The 28,000-nt window shown below is 46.7% G+C and overlaps 1 protein-coding gene across 4 annotated transcripts in view; it reads left to right on the top strand.

Annotated features, from left to right (window-relative positions):
* The window catches only part of LOC137412163 (protein HEG homolog 1), a 165,482-nt gene that overhangs the window by 101,443 nt on the left and 36,039 nt on the right, over nucleotides 1-28,000 (top strand). For all 4 annotated transcript variants that reach the window (XM_078782288.1, XM_078782290.1, XM_078782289.1 and 1 more), the window contains exons 7-10: nucleotides 7,795-7,901; nucleotides 14,867-14,992; nucleotides 15,097-15,139; nucleotides 15,377-15,414. In XM_078782288.1, the coding sequence (XP_078638414.1) occupies nucleotides 7,795-7,901; nucleotides 14,867-14,992; nucleotides 15,097-15,139; nucleotides 15,377-15,414 (314 nt within the window). The remainder of the gene's footprint in view (nucleotides 1-7,794; nucleotides 7,902-14,866; nucleotides 14,993-15,096; nucleotides 15,140-15,376; nucleotides 15,415-28,000) is intronic.

Here is a 28,000-nt window from a genome sequence, read left to right as displayed (position 1 = left end):
CACGCAGCCAGATAACTGGGACTACCAACCGCTACTGTACACAGGATTTTGCATGAAAGACTGAAGCTTTATACCTATAAGGTGCAGATTCTGCAGGAACTCAAACCAAATGACGGAACCAAACACCAGGCGTTTACCTTGGAAATGCTCAGTCGCATAGAGGATAACGAAGATTACCTGAAAAGGTCATGTTCAAAGACAAAGCTTGCTTTAATGTATCAGGGAAGATAAGCCGGCACAATGTGAGGATCTGGGACTCTGAAACCCCCCACGTGGTCATTGAGCACATACGTGACAGTCCAAAGGTAAATGCGTGGTGTGGCCTTCTCCGTGGACTGCTTGGTGGGTTAGTTTTTCATTGCGGAGGATACAGTGACCTTAACAATTTACCTGAACATGTTGGAAGGATTCACCTTCCCACAGACTGAAGACCTGCAACCCGATATCATTATTCAACAGTACAGCACTCCCCCTCATTGGGCTTAGTCATTCAAGCCATCCTGAATGAAAAATTTCCAGGTCGCCGGATGGGCCAAGACTGACCAACCGCCTGGCCCCCACGATTACCAGACACAACCCCCCTTGATTTTTTTTTTAATGTGGGGGTTTGTCAACGATGTCGGCAACACCAAGGTGGCAAAACCTGCAGGAACTTCATTCTCGGATCACAGCTGCATGCGCATTGGTGGACGTTTCTGTATCATATAAACCAAAGGGTATCATTTGTGGTTCTAAATATATTAACAACCAAAGTTGTCCAGGTCTTTTAGGAACATCCTGTATATAATAATTTATAGATGGTATTCAATAATGAAGGTATTTATAAAAAAGAATATTCATAAAATACATTATAAATAAGCATTAAAATAATTTGTTGGTGGTTGCAAGGATACGCAGTGCAGGATGTTAAAATCGGTTATAAATGACAGTTTGAATATTTGAATACCAGTTTAGGTCACTGGTTAGATGGAGGTGTTGTGTTATGGACATGCTTATCAGGTAAAGTGCTTATTGCTCAATATATTATCACATCAAGTGATGTATGATTGAAGCTAATAACTTAAAATTAAAATAAAATAAAAGTTAATCTCTTAAAATGAAAATAACTTAAAATAAAAGCAACAAGTCAGGAGACGACGATGGTTCACGAGGGAGCGGTATTCAATGACAAAGGACGGACTATAACCGAAACAGGCCCGGACAGGCCAGGCCCGGAAATGTCAAAACAAAGGTTACTGACCTTGAAATGAGATAGAAAATAATGTATAATCAGTTATGAGGTTAGGTAGCTACACAATACCGAAAATTCGGTGAAAAATTAAATGAAAAAAAATGAAAAATCGAGCTCCGTGGGGCTAGACACATGACATTGGCCGAACCAAATATCGAAACCCCTGTCAGATTCCACCAAACCCCTCGGAGAAGATGTAGCTTGAAATCGATTACCCCCTAAAAAGACATCTTTTTCGGGCGTGGCTCCGCCCACAATGGGCGCAATACGTCCACTATAGGCAGGACACGACTAGATCATGAAATCAACCTCCCACCCAAGTTTCATCAAGATCATATGATATCATCGGGTAGTTATGCTGCGGACAGACAGACACACAGACAGACGCACACACATGACGAATATAGTGGTCACTTGATAACTCGTGAATCAATAATTAAATAAGTTTGAATAAGGATATTGCATTGCTGTGTTGACTGACTGTCTGGAAACAACTTTGAGGTTGTGGATTTATTGATGTTGAGTAATCTACTAATGTGGACCTGTGGCCAGGGTTATGGATCTGCTGTTTGGAGAGGTTCTGGGCTGAAAGGATCGAAACCCAGTGCAGTAATTGGTCTTTATTTTGATTATAAAATAAAAATAACCACCTTTAGAGGCCATTTTTCCCCACAAGCAGGGGTTGGCCTTTTTAGGGAACTGTGGTTGTTGTTGTTTTTCGGTCCCCTTTTTGAAGCAATGTTTTACGGCCGGATGCCCTTCCTGACGCCAACCCTTTTTGCCGCCTTTAACGACAAGCAGGGAATTACCAGTGAACTGGTACTCAATTTGCCGACCTCGGAAGGATGACAGGCTGAGTCAACCCCCCTGACGTTAATTCAGCAATCGACCGGGATTCGAACCCAGGATCCTAGGATCCTAAGCCGGCACCCTAGCCGCTAGCCCAACACCAGGGTTATGGCGTTTTATTTATTTGTGATTAAAAATACATTTGCCAAAATATGACAAACATGGCACAACCACTTAATTGACAGTGTGATTTTTCTTAATGCAGTAAAAGTTAAAAAAAATTATAAAAGTGATCCCCTCACAAACAAAACAGCCCCTTTTCTTTTTCTTTTTCTTTTTGTATACTGAATCGAGGCTCGTGAAAGAGCTAACATTTACTTCGCAAACAAATCAACCAGACAAACAAAATATATAAAAAGAGGGAGCGGAAGACAAGATGGGGAGAGAAGGGGAAGCACACAAACACAACATTTGAGAAAAGGGAGATGTGTGGGAGGGAGAGGGCTTGGGGGGAGGAGGCGTGGGAAGGGGGGGGGGGGGGGGGAGAAGTATAAAACACAGGGACACCAAGGACTTCCAGGACAGAAGTTGGTATTTCAAAAAAGTGGAATTGGGGTGAAATTAGCGGGGGTAGAAAAGATCAAGGTTTTGGATGGGGGAAGATAAGAGATGGTGGTGAACAGCTGTTTTAAAGACCTGGAGGGTGGAGTGGGATTGAAGAGAGTGAGGGAGTTTGTTCCAGAGGTGGGAGAAAAGAGCAATGAAGAAGTGAAGGTGAGCAGAGAGTCTTGATTTTGGCAGTATAACCATAAGAGGGTTGCAGGCAGATCTTGTGCGACCTGTAGGAATATTTGCGGGACAGAGCCCAGAGAGAGAGCTGGGGGGGGGGGGGGGCAAGGCCATAGAGGAGTCGGTAGAAGACGGAAAGACAACCAACCTGCCTGCGGTGAGTGAGTGAGAGGCCTTGGAGTTAGCTTCATCGTGGGAGATTCCAATGATTCTGAACGCTTTGGTTTCAACTGCGTGAAGACGAGCTAGGTGTGAGGCAGGAGCACCAGCCCAGAGGGGAGAGCAGTATTCCATTGAGCTGCGGATGAAAGCCTTGTATGTGGTGAGGAGCTCAGGTGTGCCAAGGAAGGACTTCGCACGATGGAGGATGCCCAGTCGGCGACTGGCTTTGGAGGCCAGATTTGAAATGTGGTTTTCCCAGGAAAGATCATGCCAGATAGTGAGACCCAAAAGCTTGAGTGACAGAAGTCCTTGGAGAGGATTATTCAGAAAGTGGATGGGAGGGTTGTCCAGTCGGTCTTTTCGGAGAGACATCGTAAGAGTGTGAGATTTGTCAGGATTGAAAGACATGTTCCACTTGTTTGCCCAGTCTGTGATTTTGTCCAGGTCTGCAGAGAGTGAGGAGGCTGCAGACTGCCGATCTGAGGGATGAAGAATGGAGCGACAAAGAGTAGAGTCATCAGCAAAGAGATAGAGAGGATTTTCAAGAGAGTCAGAGAGATCATTGATGAAGACCAGAAAAAGCACAGGGCCCAGAACACTGCCTTGGGGAACTCCAGCCTGAACAGGAAGAGGAGATGAGAGAAAACCATTCAGGGCCACACGTTGACTACGACTAGAGAGGAAGTCCGCCAGCCATGTGTGGAGATTTCCATGGATACCAAAGGAGGAGAGTTTGGTGAGCAGAGCGGGGTGCCAGACCGTATCGAAGGCACGTGATATGTCAAGGGAGACAGCTCTAATTTCCTGTTTGGCATTGAGGACCTCCATCCATTGTTGAGAAAGCAGAAGCAGCATGTCCAGAGTAGAGTGACCAGGTCTGAAACCAAATTGATGATCAGAGATCAAGCCATTGGAGAAGAGGAAAGATTTCATATCTGAAGCAATGATGGATTCCATGACTTTGCTGATAATTGGGAGAAGGCTGATTGGTCTGTAGTTGCTGGGATCTGTTTTTGCACCAATTTGTGCAAAGCGGTGATGTTGGCAGATTTCCAAGCAGATGGCAGATGACCTTGAGCAAAAGAGAGGGTGAAGAGAACAGAGAGAGGGAGTGAAAGAGTGGAAGAACAGGATTTTAGGACCCGTGGGCTGATGCCGTCAGGTCCAGTTGCAGAATCAGAGTCGAGGGTTGACAGAAACTTTTCCACCTTGTCAGGAGGAAAGGGCACAGAGTCCAGGAGCAGCTGGGTACGACTGGGTACGGTGGGTACAGAGAGGGATGGGTTTCGGACACAAGATTTAGAGGCAAACACAGAGTTGAGGCATTCAGCTTTTTCACGTGCGGGGTCAGCCGTGTGGCCGTTTGAGGTGAGGGAGAGGATGGAGGGGGGACAAACACCAGAAACAGATTTGACCAGATGCCACCAGGATTTGGAAGAGGGGGACAGGTAAGAGAGTTCAGTCCTGAGAACGGAGAGATATTGTTTCCTGGCTCTCCTGAGGGTGGACACACACTTGTTTCGGGCTTTGTGAAAGGAAATGAGATTTCCTTCCGTTGGATTTGCTTTCCAGGAGACGAAAGCAAGTTGTTTCTGGGCAATAGCCTCACCACAAGATTCCGTGTTACATGGACGGGAGGAAGGGTATGACAACTGAAGACGAGATGGGATAAATCTGTGCATGAGAGAGTGCAATTTACTTTGGAAGAATTCCCAGGATGAGTTGATGTCAGAGGCGGTAGAGATGGGAGACCAGTCCAGATGATTGATGGCTGCTTGAAGACCGTGCCAGTTGGTCTGAGTGAAATGCCAGACTCGTCGATGTTGAGGAGGCTCTCTGAGAATGGTCAGAGATTTTTTTTTTTTTTTTTGGATACAGAGTCGAGGCTTGTGAAAGAGCTAACATTTATCAAACAAACAAATCAAGCAAACAAGCAAACAAAGTATATAAAAAGGGGAATGGTCGACAAGATGGGGAGAGAAGGGGAGGAAGCACACAAACACAACATTTGAGAGCAGGGACATCGGGAGATGTGTGGGAGGGAGAGTGCCTGGGGGGAGGCAGGATAGGTGAGACCCAAAACACCAAGGACGAAAGGACACCAAGGACTTCCAGGAAAGAAGTCAAAAGTCACCTCAAAAAAAATGGATTCGGGGTGAAATTAGCGGGGGTAGAAAAGATCAAGGTTTTGGATTGGGGAAGATAAGAGATGGTGGTGAACAGCCGTTTTAAAGACCTGGAGGGAGGAGTGGGATTGAAGAGAGTGAGGGAGTTTGTTCCAGATGCGGGAGAAAAGAGGAATGAAGGAGTGAAGGTGAGCAGAGAGTCTTGATTTTGGCAGTTTAACCATAAGAGGGTTGCAGGCAGATCTTGTGCGACCTGTAAGAATATTTGGGGGACAGAGCCCAGATAGAGCTGGGGGAGCAAGGCCGGAGAGGAGTCGGTGGAAGACGGAAAGAACACCAATCTGCCTGCGGTGAGTAATTGAAAGGCCCTCGGAGATAGCCGAGGCAATGTCCACTTTAACAAGCACATGATCAGATGAGCCGATTGGAGCAGAAGAAGAGCAGCAGACATTTTCAGGGAAGTTAGTCATAACCAAGTCCAGAAGAGAAGATGCTCCATTGACTGAGATTCGGGTCGGGAAATTGACAGATTGTGTCAGTCCCAGTGAGTCACAGAAGTCCTTTGCTGAAGAGCCATGGCTGGTGAAAGAGGTACCCACACCCAGCCAACTGGCATGGTGACAATTGAAATCACCACATATGAGGAAGAGAGAGTTGGGATGGGTAGATAGAAGTTGGTCCATATTATCAGACAGCGAGATGTAGATGGAGTCATCACTGTTTGGTGGACGGTACAACACACATATATCAACAAAAGGTGGGAGCGAAGGGGAAGCCGTCGCCAAAGGTATTCCTGGGGGTGAGGTGTAGAGAGGGCAGTGCAGGGCGAGTGAGAAAGAGAGTTTTTTTATAAAGATAGCAACCCCACCTCCAGGACGAGGCTCAGGTTTATCATACCGGAGGAGGGAGTAACCTGGGAGAGATACCAAGGAATCAGAGACATCATGAAGGAGGAAAGTTTCTGTTAAGCAGATCATGTCTGGTTTGTCAGAAGCAACCTGTATGGAGAGATCAGTCAAGTTTGAGCGAAGGCCCCGGATGTTTGGGGTCCATACTGTTAAAGAAGAGGAAGGGGGAGCATCGGATACAGAACAGGGGGGGGGGGGGAGCGGTAGGATAAGATGTGGAAGAGGAGGAAGAGGTAGGGAGAGCTGTTGAAGGTGTGTCAGAGATTTCAGAATAGTTTGGAGAAAGGGAAGAATTGGGCGGACAAAAGGTTGGATGGTGATTGGGTGAGGCGCAGTGAGGTGCTATTTGAGGAGGGGGAAGAGTGAGGCAGAAGGTTGGGGGAGATGAAGTTGGAAGGGGGAAGAAGCGGGGAGGACACTTTGAGGAGGAGGGGTGAGAGGGGAATCTAGGAGGGGAGGAGCGAGGGAGAGGCTCGGAGGGGAGGGGTGTGGGGGGAGTTTAGGAGGGAAGGGGCAAGGGGGGAGATCTGAAAGGGATGGGTGATGGGGATGATTTGGAGGGGAGGGGCAAGGGGTTAGATTTAGAGGGGAGGGGTGATGGGGAAGTTTTGGAGGGGAGGGGTGATGGGGAAGTTTTGGAGGGAAGGGGTGATGGGGAAGTTTTGGAGGGAAGGGGTGATGGGGAAGATTTGGAGGGGAGGGGTGAGATTAGATTTTGAAAAGTGTACGATTAATGGGAAACGAACATTTATTGCAAAATGAGTTTCTTGAGACCTTCAAGTCAAAAATACGTTTGAGGATGCTGAAGGATGGGTGGAGTGCTGGAGAGTTTAGGGAATGTATGAAAGAGGCACTGTAAGAGATGGAATTTTTTTTTGGAATGAATAGATTTGGTGAGCTGGTCGAAAGCATCCTTTTATAGAAGAAGAAGAAAAAGGTGTTATAGTATACGACAGAATACAGTTCTTCAGGGGACAGTTTAAACATTTTTAACAACGTGATCATGTGATCACGAACAACGTGGTCGAAGAACGAACGAACAAATAAGAATGAACAAACGGATAAGAACAGAGAAGGAAATGTTTTTTTGTTTTTATGTTTTTTTTGAGTTGAGATTTCAAACAAGGAAGTATCGGGTGAAAAGACCGGGAAAAACAGAGACCGAAAGTAATTGCAGCGCAATCAAAGAACCGCTGAGACAAAAACAAAGCCTCAAGCCAAGGTCGGACACGGTAGCCTACCTCACTAGGCCTCAGAATACGCGACACGAACTAACCGACGATTCTTTACACAGGTATGAAAAACCAACACCGAGAATCCTATTAAAGACACACCAATAGGTACACACACCGAAAGAAAGATACAGTTTCGACAAAACCCAATTGTGAAAAAATTACTTAACTCCGAAAGCGTGCGCACATGGACAGCTTTGAAGAGACGTCCCCTAAGTTATGTCTTGGGGTGGGGAGGGCAGGGGGCTTTCACTGCCAAAAAGGCTCTCCGAACAATATTTTAAAATTTGGAACCCTGCTGCTCTGACATTCTAGCTGTTTATTCCAAGTTTTCCAAAATGTAAGTTTAAATAGTATGTAGTACACAATTTCCAGACATCTTTCACAATAACAATGTATACAAGTTTTTAACTGCTAATGTGCACAATGTGCAAACCCCAATTAAATATTTGATGTTTTTGATGTTCAAATGATCAAAATGTGTTAATGTAAACTACGATTTGTTTTTGTTTTTTAAAACAATGTTTCCAGTAAAAATGTTTTTTTCTCTATTGCAGCAAAGGGAGTGTCAAAGTACTGACTTCCTGCATGTTTAATAAAGAATCAAAAATGAATGATGCACTCTTCAATAATTTGCTTGGACAAATCAATGACAGCAGCATTGGTAAGCATGTTTAATTCCAGATTCATTTAGAAAATAAATATTGAAGACTATAGTTTTCAAAGACCTACATTTTTGCAAATAGAATAGTTAATGAATGCATACACTATTTTATCAAAAGTATTGTGACAGTCCAACTAAACTAGAAGTGAATCCTTCTGACCTGTGTGAGCATATTGTTTTCCCCACATTTGAAAGGAGCAGGTGCTTGTGAAGGTGTGCAGGAGAAGATATCGAAATATCGTTGTAATCACGACTTTTGACTTTCTTTAATCGCGACTTAATTTGACTGACTTTCAAAGGTTCTTGGGTGCAAGATGCAGAGTATGGGTTCTCAAGGCAATTCCATCACTTCACTTCCCAAGTCAACAGTGGTTAACATGCTTGGGAAACGAGAGAAAATACACGGTGTACCACAAGTAACCAAACAGTCAGTTATTGATGAAAAATAAAATGAGAAAAAAAGTAACTGCATGTCTGGTGTAAAACCGGTCCCCCGAGAAATGAGCGAGCATGTTAGAATATTGCAAGTGTCGTGGGTTTAATAAGCACCTGGTCGAACTCAGACAGTGTACACTAGATTTATTAACTATAGATAAAAATAATATATGCATGGAAGATGCTGAAGTGGCGTGTAGGACAGTAACATGGATGACATCACATTCATTACAATCATGCACAGCCCGCACCAACATCTCAGTGAGCTGCAACCCATATTTGGCTTGATTTACTTCCCCCCCCACCCCCTAACCCCCCCACCCCTCCCAGGGTCAGAATAACTCATAACACCGCTTCAAGCTGAAAAGGCAGACTAAGTCTCAGTCTGAGAGAATGCTTTGCCAAGGCCAAACATGGGATATTGTCAACAGTTTTTCTCAGAGCCAGACAATTAGACGCTGGGCTGGAAATCACAGTGTGTCGCTGCTGTGACCATCAGCATAGGGAATTCATTGAAATCCCCCACACCAGCACGTCTAGGATCTGAGGGGTACGACATGATAATGTTTTTTTTGGGAGAGCTGCTGTTTTGAGGCTATTAGAGATTATGGGCCTATGCACGAACCGGTGACATTTTACATTGATCCAGCAATCACGATGAATATTTTGAAAGGGCCACCTGTGGTAAATTCAATTGATTGGACATGACTTTGAAAGGCACACTCCTGTCGATATAAGGTCTCACAGCTGACAATGCATATCAGAGCAAAAACCAAGCCATGACGTCGAAGGAACTGCCTGCAGAGCTCAGAGACAGGATTGTGTCGAGGCACAGATCTGGGGAAGCCTACCAAAAAATTTCTGCTGCATTGAAGGTTCCCAAGAGCACAGTGGCCTCCATAATTCTTAAATGGAAGAAGTTTGGAACAACCAGGACTCTTCCTGGAGCTGGCCGCCCGGGCAAACTGAGCAATCGGGGGAGAAGGGCCTTGGTAAGGGAGGTGACCAAGAACCCGATGGTCACTCTGGCTGAGCTCCCGAGATCCTGTGTGGAGATGGGAGAAACATGAAAGCCCGCTTGGAGTTTGTAAAAAAGCACCTAAAGGACTCTCAGACTGTGAGAAACAACATTCTGTGGGCTTTCATGCGTCTTTCACTGAGGAGAGGCTTCCGTCTGGCCACTCTGCCATAAAGCCCAGATCGGTGGAGTGTTGCAGTGATGGTTGTCCTTCTGGAAGTTTCTCCCATCTCCACACAGGATATCTAGAGCTCTGCCAGAGTGACCATCGGGTTCTTGGTCACCTCTCTTACCAAGGCCCTTCTCCCCCGATTGCTCAGTTTGCCCGGGCGGCCAGCTCCAGGAAAAGTCCTGATTGTTCCAAACTTCTTCCATTTAAGAGTTATGGAGGCCACTGTGCTCTTGGGAACCTTCAATGCAGCAGAATTTTTTTGTAGGCTTCCCCAGATCTGTGCCTCGACACAATCCTGTCTCTGAGCTCTGCAGGCAGTTCCTTCGACCTCATGGCTTGGTTTTTGCTCTGATGTGTATTGTCAGCTGTGAGACCTCACATAGACAGGTGTGTGCCTTTCCAAATCATGTCCAATCAATTGAGTTTACCACAGGTGGACTTCAATCAAGGTGTAGAAACATCTCAAAGATGATCAAGAGAAATGGGAGGCAACTGAGCTAAATTTCAAGTGTCATAGCAAAGGGTATGAATACTTATGCCAATGTGAAATTTCAGTTTTGTTTTTTAAATAAATTTGCAAAACTTTCTAAAATCCTGTTTTCTCTTTGTCATTATGGGGTATTGAGTGTAGATTGATGAGGCAAAAAAAAGAATTTAAACGATTTCAGTATAAGTACGGTGTGTACCCTGGTTAGAATAGGTACACCGTATCCCTGCGTGTCGTAAGAGGCGACTAAGAGGGTTGGCGTTAGGAAGGGCATCCGGCCATAAAAACATTACCTCAAAAAGAGAACCATGACAATTACAACTACATATGGGCAGGGTACAGCCCGAAGTGGAGATCGGTTTCTGAGGTGTGGGACATGGAATGTAGGGACAATGACAGGGAGATCAGGAGAAGTGGTGGAAGTATTGATCAGAAGAAGAGTGGACATATGTTGTGTGCAAGAGACGAGATGGAAGGGAAGTGGTGTGAGAATGGTGAAGGGTAGGCAGGGACAGAAATACACGTTTGTGTGGCAAGGGTGCCCAGAGGGCGTGAATGGTGTTGGTGTCTTGTTTTCTGAGGGGTTTGTAGACAGTGTGGTGAGTGTGACTAGAATGAGTGATAGGTTGATGATGTTGAAAATGATGATTGGAAAACTCTTGGTGAACGTCATCTCGGGATATGCTCCGCAGGTTGGTCGGAGCGATGAAGAGAAGGACAAGTTCTGGTGTGCAATAGAGAAGCTGATGGAAAACATGAAAGATGAGGAAGTTGTTGTGGTAGGAGGAGACCTAAATGGACATGTGGGAAGGACTATGGATGGTTTTGAGGGAGTTCATGGGGGTTACCGATATGGTGTGAGAAATGGAGAAGGTGAAAGGATTTTGGAGTTCGCTGATTTGTTGATTTGTAATACTCAGTTCCAGAAAGGGGATAATAAGCTTGTTACATACACGTCAGGTGGGTCGACGACAACCGTTGACTACCTGATGGTATGTAGGCGAGATAGGGGGCACCTCTGGGACACAAAGGTGATCCCAGGGGAGGAGGCTGTTTCACAGCACCACCTGGTTGTCTGCGACATAAGGGTGAAAGGTGCAAGGAGAGCTCGGCAGGTGAAGTACCAACCGAGAATGAAAGTGTGGAGGTTGAAAGAGGTGACAGTAAGGGAGGCATTAAAAGAGAGGCTGAGTAGGGTAGGGGATGATGTGGTTGAGCTTGAACGTGGTTGGATGTCAATGAAAGATAGTCTGTTGGGAGCCGTTGGTGAGGTATGTGGATGGACAAAAGGACCACCGAGGCACTCGGAAAAATGGTGGTGGCATGAAGAAGTTGGAAAGAGGATTGACGAGAAGAGGAAGAAGTTCAAGGAGTGGCAGAAGGCGAAGGGTACGGGAGCACAAAAAGCAGAGCATGAAAGTTATAAGGCAGCCAGGAAGGCTGCAAAGAAAGAGGTAGCAAAGGCACAGGAGGCATGTAGGAAAATGTTCGAAGAACGCTTGGATTCGGAAGATGGTCAGAGAGCGGTATTCAGGATTGCAAAGCAGATAGCGAAAGAGAGGTGTGATGTGATGGGGGTGTGTTGCTTGAAGGATGAAGTGGGACAAATCGTTGTGGACCCAGATCGAATTAAAGGAAGATGGAAAAGATATATGGAAATGCTGTTGAATACAGAGAAGGAATGGGATGGCAACATGGAGAGTAACCCAGTTTTAGGACCGGCAGAGAAGATAACTGAGAAGGAAGTTGAGGAAGCGATAAAAGCAATGAAGAGTAGAAAAGCGGGAGGGCCGACGGGAGTTGTGGGAGATATGTTGAAGGCAGCAGGAAGTTGGGGTGTGAAGAGAATGGCAGAGATCTGTAATCTGGTGGTGAAAGAAGGCCGCATTCCAGTGGATTGGGAACTGAGTACCCTCGTCGCTCTATACAAGGGGAAAGGTGACCCTCTGGAGTGTGGCTCGTACCGAGCGATAAAGTTAATAGAGCATGGAATGAAGGTATTGGAAAGGGTGTTGGAGAGGAGGATAAGGAAGAAGGTGAAGATCGACGAAATGCAATTTGGATTCATGCTAGGAAGAGGAACAACAGACGCGCTCTTTATTGTGAGGCAGTTGCAGGAGAAGTACATGGATTTGTTGATCTTGGGTTTGTTGGGTTTGTTGATCTGGAGAAAGCATTCGATAGGGTTCCACGCAAAGTATTGACATGGGCATTGAGCAAGTTAGAAGTGGAGGAATGGTTGATCAGAGTTGTGATGGCAATGTACAAAAGAGCGCGCACAGCTGTAAGGACGAAGGACGGGAACAGTGGTGAGTTTGAGGTGAAGGTGGGAGTGCATCAGGGGTCGGTACTAAGCCCACTACTATTTGTAGCTGTGATGGAGGTGCTGGCTCAGAATGTAAAGGAGGGTTTACCGTGGGAGTTGTTGTATGCAGATGATCTGGTCTTGATTGCGGAAAGTATGGATGGACTGAAGGAAAAGATGAACAAGTGGAAGGAATGTATGGAAACAAAAGGTCTGAAGGTGAATATAGGAAAGACAAAGGTGCTGGCAGGTGGTAAAGCATGTGGTGAGGTGGAAAGAACTGGGAAGTGGCCATGTGCTCTGTGCAGGAAGGGTGTCGGAGTGAACTCCATTCAATGTACAATGTGCGCTGAGTGGGTTCATCAAAAATGTAGTGGTCTGAGAGGGTCATTAACCAGTGTGGCAGCTATATTCAAATGTAAGGTGTGCACAGAGGGAGCTGCAGATGGAGGAAATGTTGAGTTGGATCTTGGAGACGGCGTGAAGCTGGAAGGTGTGAAAACATTTTGCTACTTCGGAGACATGCTGAATGGAGAAGTTGGATCTGACTCTGCAACAGTGGCTCGAGTGAGATGTGCATGGAAGAAGTTTCGGGAACTGAGTGGCGTGCTGATGAGGAGGGGAGTGTCGTTGAAGCTGAAGGGAAGGGTGTGTGCTGCATGTGTGAGAAGTGTTATGATTTATGGGAGCGTGACATGGGTCATGAATGTCGAACAGCAACGAAGGGTGGAAATGCGAATGGTTCGGTGGATTTGCGGAGTATCGTTGAGAGAGAGCAAGACAAATGATGAATTGCGAAAGATGATGGTAATAGAGCCTGTGATTGATGCTGTGAAGAGGAACAGGTTGAGATGGTTTGGTCATGTGTTGAGGAAGGATGAAAGTGACTGGTTGAGAAGAGTGATGGAAATGAATGTAGAAGGAAGTAGAGGATGGGGAAGACCGAGAAAGATTTGGCTAAAGATGGTGGAAGAAGAAATGAGGGCAAGGGGGTTAACAAGGAGAGATGCAGAAAATAGGTCAAAATGGAGAAGATTGTCATGGGGACCGCAAGGCTAACCCCCGCTCTAGCAGGGAAAATGGCCTTAAAATGCATGTTGTTGTTGTTTGTTGATTTCAGTATAAGGCTGCAACATAACAAAATGTGAAAAAAGTGAAGGGGTCTGAATACTTTCTGAATGCACTGTATACTAGCTGGTATTGGTGGCTGGTTGGCTTGGTGCTTTCAGTTATGGATTCCTAAAAGCATGATAATACACCTTTTGATACTGCTACCTCTGTTCGGAATTGGTTGAAGAGAACAACGTTGAAAATGTCTGGTAACAAACCCAGACCATAATTTTGGTTATACAATATTTAAAACTCAATTCATGTTTGTTTGTATATGTATGCTTCATCATCAAAGTCGTTTTACGGCCATTTCCATGCTTGCATGTGTAAGCCGTGATTAACCAAATGGTTGCTTTCCAGGCTGCACGATCTGTTGCTGGCCCTCTTGTTAGTCCTTTAACTCTGAGATAATCTCTCAGCAACTCATCCCATGTTTTCCTCGGATAGCCTCCAGCTCTCCTTCCATTCACAGTCATATTTATACATCTCTACAAGCTTACATATGTCCTTCAAAAACGAAAAAAAATACTGAACCAAATCCAGCAGGGTTTGCAAGTTGCCTAAACCCTAAGTATGGTTTCTGTTGGCTGAGCATATCTGGGGGAAGATCCCAATTCTCTTCATGTAATTGTGTATCTATCGTATTGCACCATCCGGTGGTATACAGTATTAAAAATCATCATCTTGTATCAAGAAAGTTTAAACAACTTAACGATAGGCATTATGGGTATGTTGAAATCTGAGTGAAAATAATTAGAAATTTTCAAAATATGTCATTTCACTCATTTTAAGCGGACGTTCGAACAAATTTTCAACGTTAATATTTTTTTCAAGTTAAAGGACAAATAAATTCATTTTAAGCGGGTGTTTTTGTCCGATCGAGATCGACCCGATGATGATGAAGATGATGATGATGCTGTTCAAACAAAATTAAATAAAACACTGGACAGCCAAACGGAAGTGATTTTTGCTCGTGACTTTGTCGACCCTCCTTACTAAAAGCAGCAAAGATGCGCGACAAAGATGATTATATCGACAAAGACGATGATAAGGTCAGAGATCATTTAATATTACCTTTCACAAAGCTACAAAGGGTTAGACACGAGAGCATTTTTTAAAATAAAAAATCCAATTTTCTTTTTTGAAACTTTTCGAATTTTTTTTGACCTAAAACACTCCCCAGCACTAACCGATGAACCCCGGAAAGTTTGACAAAGACCTGTACAGCCATTTCTGAGAAAAATGGTGACACACAGACAGACAGACACACAAGCGATTATCTTATAGTATAGTTTTGTGTGAGTTAAATTATGAAATATTGCCCCGGATCGGCTTTTACAGAAAATGTTTTAAAAATGAGTGATTTGTCAAGAAATGAAATGATGGTTTGTTTGATATGCCCAATGATAAAATGTTTACATTATTTTGATTATTGCAGAGCAGGTTTGTGACCTGGACACATGCGACAAGCAAACCACATCATGTTTATCGAAAGATGGAATTGTCTCCTGTAACTGTAATGATGGACACGTCCCCAGTAAATACAGCCAACGGAGCTGTTTCGGTAACTTCCGCACCACTACACCACCATACCACTATTATCACTAACCACATCCTTATTTTCATGTCTAACAGTTATAGTTCCTTTTATCCTCTCTTCCCTTTCAGCTTGTGAGCCGGGAAAAAAAGCAGCGAACAACAAATGTGAAGCGTATGTATTAATTCTTCGTTCTTCTTTGTGGGTCATAATATGATTGTGCCGATGTATTTATCTTTTGTCTTGCATTATGTTGGTAATGCAGATTACATGTCAGGGCTATTCTGTGTCTTTGTGTTGGTGAACACGTTTGTGAACTCTGAACTAACACACAAGGAAAATAAACAGACACTGGAAGATAAAGAGGTGAAAATCATGCATTAAATATTAACGATTTGAACATGTCTGCAGGTGCCCATTTGGATACTCTGGGGTAAACTGCAATGATGGTGAGTGTTCTTGGTTTTATGTATAGTATTTGAGCATTAGATGATTCAATAATGAGACATAAAGAGTTTGGGTGAAGGATGCTCACTTCTGAGCTGTTAAGCTCCTTTGTGGAGTCAAAGCTAAACAACCAAGTTGTCTCGGTGTCGCATATACAAGCGGGGTTCCATCATGGAGCATGTCATCCTTCGAAAGAGGAGTTTTGCCAGCTATCTTGCTTGAAATGTAGAAGTAAAAAACGAAGATTGTAAGAACATCTTTGCAAAGGTAATTAATGTAGATCAATATTTCAGTTAAATTTATATTTTCCCCTCAACAAATAGTGCCAAACAAATTGTGGACCTCCATTTCTCCCTAGTTCTCCTCGTTTTTGTGTTTAGTTCTCCTCGTTTTTGTGTCTAGTTCTCGTTTTTGTCTGGTTCTCCTCGTTTTTGTGTCTAGTTCTCCTCGTTAATGTGTCTAGTTCTCCTCGTTTTTGTTTCTAGTTCTCCTCGTTTTTGTGTCTGGTTCTCCTCGTTTTTGTGTCTGGTTCTCCTCGTTTTTGTGTCTGGTTCTCCTCGTTTTTGTGTCTGGTTGTCCTCGTTTTTGTGTCTGGTTCTCGTTTTTGTGTCTGGTTCTCCTCATTTTTGTGTCTCGTTCTCCTAGTTTTTGTGTCTAGTTCTCCTCGTTTTTGTGTCTAGTTCTCCTCGTTTTTGTCTCTAGTTCTCATGTTGTCTCTAGTTCTCGTTTTTGTCTCTAGTTCTCGTTTTTGTCTCTAGTTCTCGTTTTTGTCTCTAGTTCTCCTTGTTTTTATCTCTAGTTCTCGTTTTTGTCTGTATTTCTCCTTGTTTTTGTCTTCCCTTTTCCTCTTTTTGTCTGGAGTTCTCGTTTATGTGTTGTTACCTGTCGACCTTAGGGCACCACAGTGAGCGTATAAGTGCCAGCAGAGCGTATATGTGCTAGCAGAGCGTAGAAGTGCCAGCAGATGGTAGAACAGCCAGCAGAGCGTGGAACGCCTAGCAGAGGGTAGAGCGGCCAGCAGAGCATGGAACGGCCAGCAGAGCGTAGAAGTGCCAGCAGAGCGTAGAAGTGCCAGCAGAGCATATAAGTGCCAGCAGAGGGTAGAACAGCCAGGAGAGCGTGGAGCGGCCAGCAGAGCGTGGAACGGCCAGCAGTGCGTGGAACGGCCAGGAGAGCGTGGCACGGCCAGGAGAGCGTGGAACGGCCAGCAGAGCATGGAACGGGCAGCAGAGCGTGGAACGGCTAAAAGAGGGTAGAACGGCTAGCAGAGCGTGGAACGGCCAGCAGAGCATGGAACGGCCAGCAGAGCGTGGAACGGCTAGAAGAGGGTAGAACGGCTAGCAGAGCATGGAACAGCCAGCAGAGCATGGAATGGCCAGCAGAGCGTGGAAGTGCCAGCAGAGCGAAGAAGTTCGAGCAGAGCATATAAGTGCCAGCAGAGCGTATAAGTGCCAGCAAAGCGTGGAACAGCCAGCAGAGCATGGAACAGCCAGCAGAGGGTAGAACGGCCAGGAGAGCGTGGGACGGCCAGCAGAGCGTGGAACGGCCAGCAGTGCGTGGAACAGCTAGGAGAGCTTGGAATGGCCAGCAGTTCGTGGAACGGTCAGCAGAGCGTGGAACGGCCAGCAGAGCGTGGAACGGCCAGCAGAGTGTGGAACGGCTAGGAGAGCGTGGAACGGCCAGGAGCGCGTGGAACAGTCAGCAGAGCATGGAACGGCCAGGAGAGCGTGGAACGGCTCGCAGAGCGTGGAACGGCCAGGAGAGCGTGGAATGGCTAGCAGAGCGTGGAACGGCCAGGAGAGCGTGGAACGGCTAGCAGAGCGTGGAACGACCAGGAGAGCGTGGAAGGCTAGCAGAGCATGGAACGGCCAGGAGAGCGTGGAACGGCTAGCACAGCATGGAACAGCTAGCAGAGCGTGGAACGGCCAGGAGAGCGTGGAAGGCTAGCAGAGCATGGAACGGCCAGCAGAGCGTGGAACGGCTAGCAGAGCGTGGAACGGCGAGCAGAGGGTGGAACGGCTAGTCGAGCATGGAATGGCCAGACAGAGCGTGGAAACGCTAGCAGAGCGTGGAATGGCCAGCAGAGCGAGGAACGGCTAGCAGAGCGAGGAACGGCTAGCAGAGCGTGGAATGGCTAGCAGAGCGTGGAAAGGCTAGCAGAGCGTGGAATGGCCAGCAGAGCGAGGAACGGCTAGCAGAGCGTGGAACAGCCAGCAGAGGGTAGAACGGCCAGGGGAGTGTGGAACGGCGAGCAGAGCGTGGAACGGCTAGCAGAGCGTGGAACAGCCAGCAGAGGGTAGAACGGCCAGGAGAGTGTGGAACGGCGAGCAGAGCGTGGAACGCCTAGCAGAGGGTAGAGCGGCCAGCAGAGCGTGGAACAGCCAGCAGAGCGTGGAACGGCCAGGAGAGCGTGGAACAGCCAGGAGAGCGTGGAACGGTCAGCAGAGCATGGAACGGCTAGGAGAACGTGGAACAGCTATAAGAGCGTGGAATGGCCAGGAGAGCGTGGAACGGCTAGCAGAGCGTGGAACGGCCAGGATAGCGTGGAATGGCTAGCAGAGCGTGGAATGGCCAGGAGAGCGTGGAACGGCTAGCAGAGCGTGGAATGGCCAGGAGAGCGTGGAAGGCTAGCAGAGCATGGAATGGCCAGGAGAGCGTGGAATGGCTAGCAGAGCGTGGAACCGCCAGCAGAGTGTGGAACGGCTAGCACAGCGTTGAACGGCTAGCAGAGCGTGGAACGGCTAGCAGAGCGTGGAAAGGCTAGCAGAGCGTGGAATGGCCAGCAGAGCGAGGAACGGCTAGCAGAGCGTGGAACAGCCAGCAGAGGGTAGAACGGCCAGGAGAGCGTTGAACGGCGAGCAGAGCGTGGAACGCCTAGCAGAGGGTAGAGCGGCCAGCAGAGCGTGGAACAGCCAGCAGAGCATGGATCGGCCAGCAGAGGGTGGAACGGCCAGGAGAGCATGGAACAGCCAGCAGAGGGTAGAGTGGCCAGCAGAGTGTAGAACGGCCAGCAGAGTGTGGAACTGCCAGTGGAGTGTATTTGGCCGAATTCTGATTATCTTCTGGCGGTGTGGTGGAGCCCGATCAGAGTTAACCCGGCCGGAGATATCCATACCATGACTCATGAGACCCGTGCTCACGTCTAACTCTGAAATTTTGCTTAGAAACTCACAAAATGACCATTCTGCAGCACATTCGATTCATATACTAGCGCAAATTTCAAGCGCACAAATATGTGAAATCCTGCAATTACAATTCATTTCATGTGTCAGGAAAATATCCGAGTTCTTTTCTGAGTTGACAGCCAAACTCGGCTTAACTCAGATGTAGCTCGGAAGCGCAAGTCGCCGAGTTCGAGTTTCGCACCTTGGTTTGAATACAGCACCAGTTAAAAGCGTAGATGACACATGGAGTGTCGGTTCAAAAACACACTGCAGAAAACCTGTGTAAATATTGTGTAAACATGAATGTGATATAAAGTGCTTCTGGTAAATCAGGGGAAACTTTCTCAGTCTGTAAAACGTGATTTATTCAATGATGATTATATTATATGACTATTTGAGTGAAATAAGTTACTCAGACTAATCCACACAAAATGTACATCTGATTGTGAGGTGAGCTTGAGGGAAATGTTGAACCAGCGGTAGTAACATTAAAGCCACGAGTAGAAAAGCCCGTCAAAAATGACGGGTTGGAACAGTTTATTAGATGGTACAGCCTCGTGAGCATGCCAAAGTGTGAGGCTTCAGCCTTACAAATTTTGGGTCCTCTATCTAGGTCTTTTGGGTCCTCTGGGTTTTTGGAGTCCTGTGGATCTTTTGTGTCTTCTGGGTCTTCAGGACCTTTTGGGTCTTTGAGATATTTTGAGTCTTTTGGGACTTCAGGGTATTTCCAATCTTTGGGGTCGTTTAGGGTTTTCTCGGTCTCTTGGGGTTCAGGATGAATTGTACATTTGGTATCCATATGTACTGTATATAAAGACCATTTTCTGTCTCTGTCTCTCTCTCTCTCTCTCTCTCTCTCTGTCTCTCTGTCTCTGTCTCTCTCTCTCGCTCTCTCTCTGTCTCTCTCTGACTCTCTGTGTCTCTCTCTGGCTCTCTGTGTCTCTCTCTGGCTCTCTGTGTCTCTGTGTGTCTCTCTCTGGCTCTCTCTCTCTCTCTCTCTCTCTCTCTGTCTCTCTGTCTCTCTGTCTCTGTCTCTCTCTGGCTCGCTGTGTCTCTCTTGCTCTCTCTCTCTCTCGCCACCTGCTGGCCGTTTGTATGCTGGTTGTACTGTCATGGCGTCTGCTTGTGGAGGCCTGTGAGTGCTCTGTGTTGTTGCTCCTTCCCCCCCCCCCCCCCCCCCCATTCACCCCTCTGTGTCCCTGTGTGTTTGTGGTTTTTTCCCCGTGATTCCCATATATATTCAGATGGGAGAGAGAGTCGGAGAGCACATGGTGATTGCTGGTAAGGGTTCGTCGTTTTTGGGCGTCGCCCTATCGGTGTTTGCTCTTTCATCTTAAACCTCTATTTCCTTTTTTTTCCTTTCGTTTATCTTTCCTTCAGCTTGTTTTGTTGCCCCCCCCCCCTTTTTCCCGAAGTTAGGGAAATCGGAGCGGTCTGTTTACTTCCCATCCCCGGAGTTCGGGTAGGGAAGATTATATTATATATTCACTCTCCCCGAGTTGGGGAGGGGTTGTAAGTGCAGCTGTTCCAGCATGGCAGCTGCACTATCTCGATTTACGGCCTTTCAGAGCCTGACCTGTAAGCATGGGTTCTTTTGTGTACCTCCGGAACGTGAGGTTAGTGTCGAGGACATTGTCCTCGCGACCGGTCATGTTGTTGGGATCGACAAGGTTGTTGCCGCTTTGCGGATGAACAAGCGGATCGTTATGTTTTTGTCCGACGCAGATTGTGTCCCACAAATTGTCGAACAGGGTTTGACAATCGATCCAGGATTATTTGTTATGGTTTCCCCACTTGATAGCCCAGCAATAAAAGTCGTGACATCCAATTTCCCCCCATTTGTATCCGACGATGTATTAATTAAAGAGTTATCCCGATATGGTACCATCGTGTCTCGTATCTCCATGATTCCCTTCGGGTCACGGAACAACGATTTAAGACACGTGGTCTCATTCCGGCGGCAAGTGTTTATAATTTTAAAAGATTCCCAGAAGGATTTAAACCTTATAGTAAAATTAAAGCATCAACAGAATGAATATACAGTTTACGTGTCCACCAACGTTTTAAAATGTTTTGGTTTCGGACAATTTGGGTATGTTAAGCATGACTGTCCCCGAAAAGAGAACTCTCCACAAGTACAACCTCCGCTCCGAACCGGAAATAAGCAAGACCCCCACCTTCCCACCACCGATCCAAACCCTTCCACCACCGACCCAAGCCTTCCCACCACCGAACCAAGCCTTCCCGCCACCGACCCAAACCTTCCCACCACCGACCCAAGCCTTCCCACCACCGACCCAAGCCCTCCCACAACCGACCCAAGCCTTCCCACAACCGACCCAAGCCCTCCCACCACCGACCCAAGCCCACCCACCACCGACCCAAGCCTTCCTACCACCGATCCAAGCATCCCCGCCATACCCACCTCCCCTCCCCTTGAAACGGGCCCCCCCCCTCTACTGCAGGAACTAATTGCAGCCATCTCTTGTCAATAATAGACCTCACCCCCCAGGCCACATCGTTAAATCACAGCTTGTTTCCTGCTACAACTGATCCTATCTCTCTCTCCGAGGTAGCCGATGGAAATCCTCCCCCGATGATTACGTCCTCCCTCCCCCCCCGCTCCCCCCAAACCCCTGCACTCTCTCCCCACTAACCAGGACGAGTTTCAATTAGTTTGCCCAAAAGGAAAAAGACATTTGCAAACAACAGATGAAAACGGTCATCTGTTTAAAAAACCCACAACTGAAAACCGACAGCCCCTCCCCCCTGCCCCAGCTTTGTCCCTCATCACAGAAAATCGTTTCTCTGTATTGGAGGACAGAGATGTGGATGAATTCTCGCCCTTGTCTACTGATCTAGAAACTGATATGGTTGAACCGCAAAAATTAGTACCCCCCCCCCCCCCCCCTCCCCTGAAGATGGCTCATCTCTCTGCCTCCCCATCCCCTCCCTCTATGGACTATGCCCCATCCGATAATGTGGAGGGATGTGATGATGGTGAGGAAGTAAATGATGAAAACCAGTATGACACATCATCTGAGCCATCTGATATAGATGACTCTGTTAGTGAATGTGGTGGCTTTAAGGAAGAAGGAACCCCTCCAATCCCTCCCTCTGAGATAAAAAGGTTTCTTAAGGGCACATTCCGAAAAAGGAATGTTGTTATAGGAACCTTTTTTCCAGAGCTACCTGATTTTATACATTCCGCTAGATTGATGGTAAAACGGCCCCATGTTTTTAATTTCAATTCCTCCCAACGTCACCGTTTAAAGAAGTGGTTGCAAAAAGCTAAGAATGAACTGCTATCAAAAAATTCAGTGGTTGTCACTCCTCCTTGTATTTGTAATGAGCTTTTCGATTTGTAGCCTGAATATTAACGGAGGATGTAGCTCTGTCCGTAAAGTTCAAGCAAGAAATTTTTTATTAGAGAAAAAAGTTGACATTGCCCTTTTACAAGAGACCCATGCCAATGACTGCTGTGTCACAGAGTGGTGTAGGCTCTTCCCCGGCCTTTCCTTTTTTAGTAACAGTGACTCCCGTAAAGGCAGTATAGCAATAATTCTTAGCCCTTCCTTTTCCCCTTCATTGCTTAAATTTAACGAAATACAAAAGGGATCTCTAGCATCCCTAGAATTCCACTACTGTGGAAAATTGTATACCATTTTTAATATCTATGCCCCAAGTACGCCTGTAGCTCGGCGAGATTTTAAAAATAACCCTGGGACACACCTAACTTCCCTCGACAGCCAAAATGCCCTAAAAGACCAAGACAATCATGTTTGTTTTGGTGGAGATTTTAATTGCACCCTCCAGCCCCAGCTAGACAGGAACCGTGCAGAGCCCCATCCTGCCCTCCACAACCCCCCTCACCAAATTTTAAAAACAAATGAATTTCACAGATATATGGCGGGTACAGCACCCATCAATCAGGCAATACACATGGTGTCGATGCATTCAGAATAATATTGTACTTGCTCGCTTGGACAAGTTTTATGTTAATCCTCCACTCGAACGCCTTGTTCTGTCATCCCAAATTTGCCCATCAGGATTCTCGGACCACAGCGCAACATGTCTCAAAATTTCTGCCCCCTGCTCGAAACACAAGAATGCTTTTTGGAAATTTAACAATAATTTACTTGATGATAGTACCTTTAAGGACTTTTTTTTTTCCAGAAATTTGGAATATCCTGGTTGCCTCCCAAGGGAATTTCCCAAACCTCAGACAATGGTGGGATAATGCCAAAACGCACAGACTGTTCTGCCAACAATATCGTGCGTATGGTGTCCAAGACGAAAAAAAAACCACAACCTTACTTGAAGATGAATTCCTGGAATTACAGGAAAACAGCTCCAGGGAACTGCAAGTGTGAGCCACCAGGAAATGATGCAGCAAATTCATGGAAAAAGGGCCTTGCTGAATTCCATATCTGAAAGGTGAGCGCAAGATGCTTTCTTGCACCTGAAGATGAGGTACATACACAACCTTGGCCGTAGACAAGGGCAAGGGCGTCACTTGGCTTGGGTGACACCGTCACAATTTCGGTCTTTGAGGCCGGCCGATAGGCACAGTGTGGTTCTCCTGACCACGTGGCCCTTGACTTGGTTTGTCCGCACAATGTGGGCGCCTTCAGGATGAACTTTAGCCGGGGAGCGTTTGGGTGCGTGGCACCTTTGGGCGCCCCGGTCTGATACTGCCGCCCACGCGCACAACACCATGTGAGTGCACGTGGGTCCCGGCGGTCCCACTGGCCTAGCGCTACCATGTTTAGACAGCGAGATCCGTCCCCGGGCACCGGCAAGCCAGGCACGGTAGGACACCCGCGGAGCCCCGGCGGGCCAGGGGCGCGCGAGCCTACGCGTTAGCGTGCTACGGCGGAATCAACGGCTTCGGCCACGGCCGGGCCGATACTCGGCCCGGTCGCACCGGAAATGAACTGGTTCGACGCCCGCGCTAGAGAGGTCGCGGGCGACTGAGATGTTTTAACAAATAATTAATTAATTTGAGACGTCCGATTTCTAGTGTTTGGAAATTTGGAGGAGCTTGACCCTAGCCTTTCCCTTGCGAGGGCAAGGAGGAACTTAACACTTGACACTTAAGCTTAGTTTGAAGTACACCCTGCCGGCGCTCCCGGTGGGACGGTCTTCAAGCAGCCATCAATCGTCTGGATTGGTCTCCCATCTCCACTGCCTCTGACATCAATTCTTCCTGGGAATTCTTCCAAAGCAAACTGATCTCTCTCATGCACAGATTTATCCCATCTCGCCTTCAATTGTCTTACCCTTCCTCCCGTCCATGGTACACTGAATCTTGTGGTGAGGCAGTTGCCCTGAAACAACTTGCCTTTGCCTCTTGGAAGGCTAATCCAACTGAAGGAAATCTCAGTTCCTTCCACCAAGCTCGGAACAAGTGTGTGTCTACCCTCAGGAGTGCCAGGAAGCACTATCTCTCCTCACTCAAGAATGAACTCTCAAACCTGTCTCCTTCCTCCAAATCCTGGTGGCGTCTGGTCAAATCCGTTTCTGGTGTTTGTTCCCCCTCCATCCCCTCCCTTACCTCAAATGGCCACACAGTTGACATCGCACGTGACAAAGCCGAATGCCTCAACTCTGTGTTCGCCTCGAAATCCTTAGTCCCAAACCCATCTCTCTCTGTTCCCACCTTTCCCAGTCGAACCCAACTGCTCCTGGACTCTGTGTCCTTCTCTCCTGACAAGGTGGAGGAGTTTTTGTCAAACCTCGACTCTGATTCTGCAACTGGACCAGACGGCATCAGCCCACGGGTCTTAAAATCCTGCTCTGCCGCTCTATCTCACCCTCTCTCTGTTCTTTTCACCCTATCTTTTGCTCAAGGTCATCTGCCAGCATCCTGGAAATCAGCTAACATTACCGCTTTACACAAAAAAGGTGCAAAAACAGATCCTTGCAACTACAGACCAATCAGCCTGCTCCCAATTATCAGCAAAGTCATGGAATCCATCATTGCTTCGGATATGAAATCTTTCCTCTTCTCCAATGGCTTGATCTCTGATCATCAATTTGGTTTCAGACCAGGTCACTCTACTCTGGACATGCTGCTTCTGCTGTCTCAACAATGGATGGAGGTCCTCAATGCCAAACAGGAAATCAGAGCTGTCTCCCTTGACATATCAAGGGCCTTTGATACGGTCTGGCACCCAGCTCTGCTCACCAAACTCTCCTCCTATGGTATCCATGGAAATCTCCATGCATGGCTTGCGGACTTCCTCTCTGGTCGTAGTCAACGTGTGGCCCTGAATGGATTTCTCTCATCTCCCCTTCCTGTTCAGGCTGGAGTTCCCCAAGGAAGTGTGCTGGGCCCTGTGCTTTTTCTGGTCTTTATCAATGATCTCTCTGACTCTCTGGAAAATCCTCTCTATCTCTTTGCTGATGACTCCACTCTCTGCCGCTCCATTCCTCTTCCCTCAGATCGGCAGTCTGTAGCCTCCTCACTCTCTGAAGACCTGGACAAAATCACAGACTGGTCAAACAAGTGGAACATGTCTTTCAATCCTGCCAAATCTCACTCTCTTACTATGTCTCTCCGAAAAGATCGACTGGACAACCCTCCCATCTACTTTCTCAACAATCCTCTCCAAGAAGTTCTGTCACTCAAGCTTTTGGGTCTCACTATCTGCCATGATCTTTCTTGGGAAAACCACATTTCCAAGCTGGCCTCCAAAGCCAGTCGCCGACTGGGCATCCTCCGTCGTGCGAAGTCCTTCCTCGGCACACCTGAGCTCCTCACCACTTACAAGGCTTTCATCCGCAGCTCAATGGAATACTGTTCTCCCCTATGGGCTGGTGCTCCTGCCTCACACCTGGCTCGGCTTCACGCTGTTGAATCCAAAGCTTTCAAAATCATTGGAATCTCCCGCGATGAAGCTATCTCTGAGGGCCTTTCACTCACTCACCGCAGGCAGGTAGGTGGTCTTTCTGTCTTCTACCGACTCCTCTCCGGCCTTGCTCCCCCAGCTCTCTCTGTGCTCTGTCCCCCAAATATTCCTACAGGTCGCACAAGATCTGCCAGCAACCCTCTGATGGTTAAACTGCCGAAATCTCGGCTCTCTGCTCACCTTCACTCTTTCATTCCTCTTTTCTCCCGCCTGTGGAACAAACTCCCACACTCCCTTCAATCCCTCTCCTCCCTCCAGGTCTTTAAAACAGCTGTTCACCACCATCTCTTATCTTCCCCCATCCATAACCTTGATCTTTTCTACCCCCACTAATTCACCCCAGATCCACCTTGTTTGAAATTCCAACTTATTTCCTGGAAATCCTGGCAGTGTCCATATGTTTATACCTCTCCCACCCCCCCCCCCCTTCACATGCCTCCCCCCCTTCACATGCCTCCCCCCCTTCACATGCCTCCCCCCCAAAGCCCTCTCCCTCCCACAGATCTCTCGATGTCTCCATGTCTCTCGGTCCCTGCTCTCAAATGTTGTGTTTGTGTCCTTCCCCCTCTCTCCCCATCTTGTCTACCGCTCCCGATGTTATTTGTTTTATGTGTCTGTTTGTCTTTCTGTGTGATTAATGTTCGCTCTTTCACGAGCCTCGATCTTGTATACAAAAAAAAAAAAAAAAAAAAAAAAAAAAAACCTTGATGCCCCAACCAAATTCTTCTTCATCCTTAAAAGGGGGGCCTCTTCGTCAATGATTACACGCTTGCTGCATGATGGGGAACTCCTTTATGAAGATGGCAGAATCAGGGAATGCCCGGAAACATTTTAAGCAACGGTATATGCGGCATGACATTAACCAGGAGGCAATATCTGAACTTATTTCTAACCTTCCAACATTGGCGGAGGATCAGAAGCAGCAGTTGGAGGATCCTCTTAGTTTACCTGAGCTCACCGCTGCCTTGAAGGCCTTAGAACCCGATAAAGCCCTTGGACTGGATGGGGTGACCAGCGAATTTTTCCAGTGTTTTTGGGACGCCATTGGACCTCACTTATTGCAGGTATTGAATGAATGTTTAGAGGACGGACAACTGCAGTGGAGTTGCCGGAGAGCAGTCACCACTTTAATTCCTAAGAAAGCAGACACTCAACTTATTAGAGAATTGGCGTCCCATTTCTGTTTTATGTACGGATTATAAAATTTTAGCCAAAGCCTTGTCCAATCGAATGAAACCTTTTATGAATGTACTAATAGGAGAGCATCAATCCTTTTGTATCCCTGGACGTACTATTTTTAATAATGTCTTTCTTATCCGTGATACCATTCGGTTTTGTAACAATTTTAATATGAATGTTGCTCTGTTTTTCATTGACCAAGGAAAAGCCTTTGATTGTATTGACCACATGTACCTTTTTAGAGTTTTGGAGAATTTCGGTTTTGGGCCTATTTTTATGTCATATGTTCGGCTTTTGTAATATATCCAGCGTTCTTAACATTAATCAAGTATTGTGTAGCCCCATTGCTGTGCAACGGGGAGTACGGCAAGGTTGCCTGCTATCTGGACTTTTATACTCTCTTGCCATCGAACCTCTTCTGCTCCAATTACGTACGCACATTTCTGGCTTCACTGGATCAATTCCTACCACACCGCTAAAAGACTCGCCCTATCGGTGTTTCCTAGGAGATATATGGCAGGTACAGCCTTTCCTTTTTCCTTGCACCTGAAGGCATCAAATACCTCGGTATTTTCCTAGGAGACAACACCTTTGAGCAACAGAACTGGGTCGGATTACCGGACAAGGTAACGGCAGAACTAGCCCGTTGGAAAGGACTTCTTTCTCAACTTTCTTACCACGGAAGAACTCTTGTCATTAACAATCTTGTCGCCTCTATTCTATGGCATAAGATGATATGCCGACAACCGCCTGGGAGCCTTCTTAGCACACTCCAAAAGAGCATTGTCGATTTTTTCTGGAGTGGGAAACACTGGCTCCAACCCGACGTGGCATTCTTACCACTTACTGAAGGTGGCCAAGGTCTCATCGACATCTGCAGCCGGATTATGGTCTTCCGGCTTCATATCGTTCGTCAACATATATGGAGATGAAGCCCTACTCTGGAGGCCTCTGGCTAAGGCTGGTTAAAAAAAAATTCCTGTTTATCATCACTTTTTTTCAAAAAAGTGGGTAGGGCGGGAGGGTTTGTTTTTTTTGTTTTTTTTTCAGAGTGAATTTTATTGGATTATTCACCGCACAATATGTTTTTTCTTAAATATACTTGATCGGACATACATGATGAATCATGTAATTATTTCTAAACTAGTAAACCTTCGTAAGTACACACTGATGCGATTCAAATAAAGAAACCTATGTCACATTGAGTTCTGTTTACTTTTAATATTTGCTGATACATATAACAATGGTGGACCAAAACTTCGGCTTTTAAGAATAATGTCCGGTTGCCATACACGTATCTATCAGCAGCTATTGCCATAGCATACATACAT

This window comes from Myxine glutinosa, chromosome 7, assembly GCF_964187855.1.
Source record: "Myxine glutinosa chromosome 7, kmMyxGlut1.1, whole genome shotgun sequence".
NCBI lineage: Eukaryota > Metazoa > Chordata > Myxini > Myxiniformes > Myxinidae > Myxine > Myxine glutinosa.
Note: the sequence above shows the minus strand (reverse complement) of the source record. Positions and strands in the feature narration are given on the sequence as shown.